This window comes from Chrysochloris asiatica, unplaced genomic scaffold (genome assembly GCF_000296735.1).
Source record: "Chrysochloris asiatica unplaced genomic scaffold, ChrAsi1.0 scaffold00108, whole genome shotgun sequence".
Taxonomy (NCBI): Eukaryota; Metazoa; Chordata; class Mammalia; order Afrosoricida; family Chrysochloridae; genus Chrysochloris; species Chrysochloris asiatica.
In genome coordinates this window covers 7,668,648-7,675,784 of record NW_006408626.1, presented here as the reverse complement: position 1 = coordinate 7,675,784, position 7,137 = coordinate 7,668,648, and the positions used below count along the sequence as shown (strand labels likewise).

The 7,137-nt window shown below is 34.9% G+C and overlaps 1 protein-coding gene across 1 annotated transcript in view; it reads left to right on the top strand.

The window, feature by feature from the left end:
• NAALADL2 (N-acetylated alpha-linked acidic dipeptidase-like 2) overlaps positions 1-7,137 on the top strand; it is a 1,210,105-nt gene that overhangs the window by 1,080,178 nt on the left and 122,790 nt on the right. Inside the window, exon 12 of the mRNA XM_006867720.1 lies at positions 4,456-4,549. Within this exon, the coding sequence (XP_006867782.1) occupies positions 4,456-4,549 (94 nt within the window). The remainder of the gene's footprint in view (positions 1-4,455; positions 4,550-7,137) is intronic.

Here is a 7,137-nt window from a genome sequence, read left to right as displayed (position 1 = left end):
TAAGGTCAGCGGTTCGAAACTACCAGCCGCTCCGCAGGAGAAAGATAAGGCTTTCTACTCCCGTAAAGATTTACACCCTCGGAAACCCTGTTACAGGGTCGCTATGGGTCGGAACCGACTCGATGGCACTTAACAACATATATATATATACACACACAGACACACAAGTGTATATATCTGTGGTTCTGTGGTTGTTGTTGCTAAGTGCCATCAAGTTGATTCTGACTGTCAGTGACCCTGCATAGTATTTCCAAGGAGTGCCTGATGAGTTTTAATCACTGATGATACAGTTCAAACCAACCTTGTGACCGAGTGCTTATCCTACAGTGGGACACAGGGCTCTATATATTCTGTAACATAGGAGTCCTGGTGTGGCACTATGGATAAGTACTGGACTGCTAATGGCAAGATTGGTGGTTCACACCCACCAGTTGCTCCTTGGAAACGCTGTACAGGGTCACTATTTGTTGGAATAGACTTGATGTCTCTTCACAACAACAGCAACTACACATATTTTATCTATATACTTTTCTCCTTAACTAACATTCTTAAAATACTTGTTTAAACCTTTAAATAAAGCTAAATCTATTTCAGATTAAAAGGAAAAAATTAATGTAATAACCATAATTTTCCTTTATTACCCTTAAAATGTAAAAATCTCTATGTGTAGTTATTATCTTTTGACAGTCTGATCTTAACTAACACCAATGAGACCACTAATTCTAGGAAAATCAATAGCATTTAGTAAGAAAGTAAGTCTTTGAAAGTGATATTCATTAATTTTTCACTGTAAAAATCCTTTTACTTTTTCAACATTTTTGTTCTTATAAAACATTTTTTTTTCCTTTCAAAAAAAGTTGCCCCTCATCCTCTGATCAGGAGTAAGATGCTCTAATAAGATTAATGAGGGAACAATGATATGGGGATCTTGAGGTAGATTGTGTGCTTGTGGGGTTCCTATAATGCCATTTAACAGAAGTCTACTAATTTTCCAGAAATTGAGTGGCTCTTGAGTTTCTGATGTTATGTGTCAGAAGGAACCAAATATAGCCACCCAGAGTTTTTGATACATTTTGGTAAATACTTGATAACATTACAAGAAGCATAGATTTTTCACTGTAAAACTCTGTTATATAGTGGAAGCAGAGGACAAGAAATAAAGAGATTTGCAACTTAGCTTTAGCTCTCTACAAGTAACCAGTAAAATTGCATTTTGCCTGATCATGGCTAAAATTTTACGTTCTAAGAAAAAAGAAAGAGCATAAGGCTTCAAATCATACTTGTATATGTTGACTTGAGCAAGTTCCAAACTCTCTGTGAGTCTCGGTTTCTTTATAATATAAATGTAAAGAAATCTGGCTTGTTGTGTTGTGAGAAATAAAGAAAAAGAGGTAAAAAAAACAAAACAAAACAAAAAAAAAACTTCTGAAAAGCATCTAACAGCTTGTGTTGTTGTTGTTAAGTATCATGGAGTCAGTTCCAACTCATAGTGACCATACACAGGGTTTCCAAGGCTACAAATCTTTATGGGAGCAGACCGCCTCATCTTCCTCCCATGGAACTGTTGGTAGTTTCAAACTGCCAGGCTTGAGGTTAGCAGCCCGATTTGTAACCACTACACTAGCAGAGCTTGTAGATGCTCAATAAATTAGAGTTCTGGTGTGGTGCTGTCCCATAAACACTGGGTTACTAACCAAAAGGTTAGAGTTTCACACTCATCAGCCTTTCCTTAGAAACTCTATACAGAGTTGCTGTGAGTCAGACAGTACTTAACAACAAAAACAACATTGTTATTATCTCACTACAGTTGTGGCACTGTGGGTTAATACGCTGTACTATAAAGTCGGTTTGAACCACAAGGTTCAAGCTCACCATTCGCTCCTTGGTAATACTATATAGGGTCACTACTGGTTGGAACAGACTTAATGGCACTTAACAACAACAGTTGTTAATTATATGTTCTCTATGAGAGAAGTCTCAATGTGTTTAGTGAACAAAAAACAAAAACAGCAACAATTAAAACCCACTACCATCATCTCAGAAGAAGCTCTGGTAGCGTAGTGATTACCAATCGGGCTGCAAACCTCACGGTCAGCAGTTCAAAACTACCAGCTGTTCCATGGGAGAAAGATGAAGCTTTCTGCTCCCATAAAGATTTACAGCCTTGTAAACCCTGTGTAGGATCACTATGAGTCGGAACCGACTCCACGGCACATCACAACAACATCAACCATTAACTCATAGTGACTCTGTGTAGAGTTTCCAAGGCTATAAATTTTTATGGGAGCATGAAGTTTCATCTTACTACCTTGGAGCAGCTCCAACCTGTGTCCTTTTGGTTAGCAGCCAAGTGCTTAACCAAGCACCACTAGTGCTTCTGTAACGAAGTGAGATAAGTATGTATAAAGCACTTTGAGATGAATGAGGCATTATATAAATGTAGGGGGTTGTTACTGAGATGGGCCTGAGGAGGGCTGAATTCCAGATTGGGTTGGATGAGTATCCAGTATGACTCATCTCTTCATGCTCCCTGGCAAGGAATAGATAAGTCTCCCTTTTACTTCGGAAGCGGTAAAAAAGAACTGATTTAGTCTAAGCATTCTACATAGTCACATGCCTTGCAAGTCCCAATCTTTGTTGCCAGGTTCTCTTTGAAAGTAATAGCAAGGTGTCTGGCTTACATTCCAATTGTTAGAGCAGCCAAGTCACTCAAAAATAAATAAATAAATAAAAAGAAAGAAAGAAAAGAGAAAAAAGGAAACAGATAAACAAAAAAAAAAACAAAACACCAACTTTCTCCAGTAGTACACAGAGAAGCAGCGTTTCGTCTCTCTCCTGTATTTCATTTTAATCTTTTGTAATGTGTGTTTCCAGATTCCAGAAATGTAAACAAAACATGTTTGTTCTGTAATTCTATTATCTAGTGCAAATTGGAAAAAAGAAACACAATGTTTCTTAATCTTTTAAAATTTTCTTTTTACAAATAGCTTACTTCCAAATATCAATTTTCCTTGCATACTTTAGATGAGTGGGGTGGAGTAGAAAGGGATTCCTATCAGACTATTACAGATAATGCTTTCTTCTGAGACCCAGCATAATCAGTACAAGAAACAGACAGCTTCTCTGGGGTTTTGTGATCATAATGCTGGGGAATGAAATTTTCAAAGAAACCATAGGCACTGAGTAAGCGGTGGTTGCTGCATTTGGGAGAAAAATTCTTCATAGGAATCAAAGTCCATCAAAGATGATTCTTTTTCTTTTTTGATTCTGGGGAATGAATTTTTCTCAAGAATATAGATAATCAAGTTGCTTGACTGTTTTATCATGGTATGAATTGTCCAAAACAATTGCTGGAAACACAACTTTAAAATGTTAAATGAAATTTGGCCCTAGTTAAATATGTAGATTTGGATATTTAGCATCATATTTTCCTTATAAGTTATCTTTTATATATTCTGTACAGTCTTGAATTAGTGTGCTAATTTCCCCTGTGTAGTTTCACAAGAAAATACGTTCATCACTAACCATATTTTGTAGCGTATTAATACCATCAGCACAGTCCCATTTTCCAGTGAACTAATTTCAGTACTACAAGATACGTAGGGGAATTCATTAAGCTTAGGTAAATATTAAATACCATTTAAGAGAGAGAAAGAGGAAGAGATAGCAAAGACAGTGATGCTAGCCTTAAGTTCCTTTGAAAAGTCTATGACTGCATATGACTTGTTCAGTACATTAAGCAGATGCTGGTTCATCTGTAATGCGTATGTTGGTTTTCTAACACAATTTTGCAGTAGGAAGTAAGTGAGTATATGCAAGTATGAATATCCCATGTATAAATATCGGGGATGCTATTAAGACTGTATTTGTGAAATTCAATGTTAACATTGAACAGAAAGATTTATAAATGGTTTTAGTGTTTTTAAACTTTGGTGAAATAGTTAAGAATATAGTAAAGCAGTAAGAAAAATAGCACCTGAGATTTTGGAGGGATTTTTTTTTTTTTTTTTAGGTTACTTCATTTTTTAAATGAAGCAAGTTGATTATCCATTTAGTCTAGAATTTTATTGAGTCTAGTAACCAAACACTGATTATAAGTTTTTCTTCTCTAAGGAACCAACTCTATGGCACACTTTGTTTCTTTTATGTGTCATTCTGAGCTCTTTCATAAGGAATTATTTTAAAATTTATACAACTTTTTCTAAAAAATAAGTTATAGCTTAACATTTTAGCTTATAAAAGGATCACACTATTATATTTCTTCTACTCTGAGACATGGAAAGATTGAGGGTTTTTTTTAATGGAAAATAAAATTTAAAGGGGATTTTAAAGAAAAGATTTTATAAAATTGTATTTGCTCCCTCTGTTTTTTTTCCCTCTGATGTATAAGATTATATGAAATAATGAGAAAAAATACAAAATAAAAATAAACTTCCTTTTTTCTTTTTCTTTCAGCTTTCTGGAGAAGTGATTTTGCAAATTGCCAACGAACCAGTTCTGCCTTTTAATGCTCTCGATATAGCTTTAGAGGTTCAAAGCAGTCTTAAAGGTAATTTTTCTTTGAATTATAATAATTTTAGGAAATGGAATGATTGTTAAACTATTTTTCAAATTAATTTTCAATAATAAATAAAGTCATAAACTATCTTACTAGTCTGGAAATACAGTGCCAAACATTAACTAAAGGGTTTTCATGAGAAGGACCTGGAAAAATTCTAGCTGCATGTCAACAGAAATGACATATGCTTCTGTATGAGTATGAGACAAAATATCAAACTTATTAGATAGTCCACCTCTTCTCCTTTATCATAGACTTAATGCCAAGCTTCTGTTATTATGAACAGGTTTCAGAGGCAATAATATAGTTCAGATTTGTTGCCCTTTTACTTTTTAGTTACATGGTTTCTCCAGAAGTTCATCCTTTGGGGTTGGTTTCCTAAGGGACATGAGCCTTGCTATTTGATCAAAAGATGATGGCTTAGGCCCTAGGTCAAGGATAACAAGAAGGAAGCTAGGGGAACTGTTTCCATAGTCTCTGTTTCAGTTTAGATAAATCTTTCTCTGCAGAATCCAGACCCTGCCCTAACAATTAACTTCATTTCTCTTTTATCTATACACAGATCTTTCAATTAGGCTGCTAATTTGTCTTCATTAACCAAATACAAAGGACAGTAGTATTGTAATTAAAGAATTCACCATCCTTCTCTTTGAGACACACATCTTCCTATCAGATCTTTAATGAGTCATTTGTAGACATGTACTTTTCAATACAAAAGCCAATAATTTAAATATTGTACTTAAGCAACAGTACTTGGAAAATTGTTAATTCTAAAGCGCTAGATATTTATAGTAGCTGAAATTTTAATAATTTTTTTTCCCCTTTCACTAGCTGGATTGCTTTTTGTCCAGAGAATATGCCAACATATTTACTACAGTATTATTTGTTATCTTTGTTGTGGTAGCTCTAAAACCATGATCTCAGGAGCAATTGAATATTTAACACTATTGCTTCTACTCTAAAAGGCTTCAAATTACTCTACTTTTTCTATATTTATGTTAGTTTCTGTATAGTTTTCTATTTTTTTCTGCTGTTGTCAAGCTTACCTATAATTTCACTGTTGTCAGTGTGGCTAGCTAGAGTGATTACTCTTTCCCCCTCTTCTACTTTGCAAATCAAAACCACAATGAGATACCATTTCTCTCACACTAGGCTGTCTAAGATTTTAAAGGAAAAAAACAGAAAATTAAAAAAAAAAAAAAAAAAAAGTGTTAGTGCTGTAACAGTAATGGAAAGCAGTGTGGCAGTTCCCACAAAAAATTAAAAGTAGCAATACCATAGTACCTAGCAATCTCACTTCTAGAAATATACTTAAGAAACTTAAAAACAGATTCAAACAAATACTTGTACATCAGCGTTCACTGTAGCACCATTCACTATAGTAAAAAAGAAGAAACCACCTAAATGTCCATCAGTAGATGAATGGATAAAGTGTGCCACAAAGATATAATGGAATATATCAATCATACGACTGAGTCCGTATGAAAAACAAAGACTTGATACATGCTACAATATGGATGGGGCTTGAAGACATGTACTGAGTTAATTAAGTCAGTTATATAAGGACAGATATTAAAAGACCTCACTTCTGTAAAAAATACAAGAACAGGCAAGTGTATAGAGACCAAAGGTTATTAGTGTTTACTAGGAGTGGGAAGAAGGGTTAAAGGTGACAGATAATTAACATTGGTTAGAGGTAGCCTAACACAGTCCATTTTCATCATTGTTGTTAAGTTGTACACCTGTAAAAAAGATGAATTGGCAAAAGGTGTGTGGTAGATAATATTTACAACAACACAAAAGAAGAGCTGCTGATGCTGCTAAGTGCAACCAAAGAATTTATGAGTTTTGACTCCTTTGCATGGACGTTTAGGGTCATAATTTCATGGCATATCCCAGTTAGTTCTACCTTCTAGCTCATTGCATAGCACTTGGCGTCTTAAAAGCTATTAAAGGGCCATCCAAGCCATGACAATTGGGCTATATTTGCCTGAAGCAACAAAAGAAGGGAAGTCATGTACAGGAGGAGAATATGGACTGCGTGACTAATTGCCTCCATGAACATTTGAACATCCTTGCAATCAATGCAAAAGAAGCTTCAAGTGTCTGAGTGGCACTGCAGAATAAAGTACTGGACTGCAAAGTCAGTTAGAAAGACAAGTTCTGCAGTTCAAATCCATCAGCCGCTTCTCGGAAACCCTATACAGGGTCATTATAGGTCGGAACTGATGCAGAGGCTCTTAACAGCAAAAACAAATTATTACTGAACATTCTGATCAAAGATTTTATAGAAGACTTTTGATTGGAAAGGAGAAACTGCAGTATTTCTGAAGCCCTGAAAGCTGAATACACCATCAAAGCTATTTCCCTGAGACAATCTTCAAATTCTAAATCAAAAATATCCCCTAAAGTATTCTTAAAACCGAAGAGTTTTCTAGCTTAACTTTTTTTTTTAATTTTTAATTTAAGGTTTTTATTGTGGATTGAGTGAGAGTTTACAGGGCACATCATCAGTTTCACATTCAACAGTTCATATAACTTGTTTCATTACATTGATTATAATCCCCTCCATATACCAT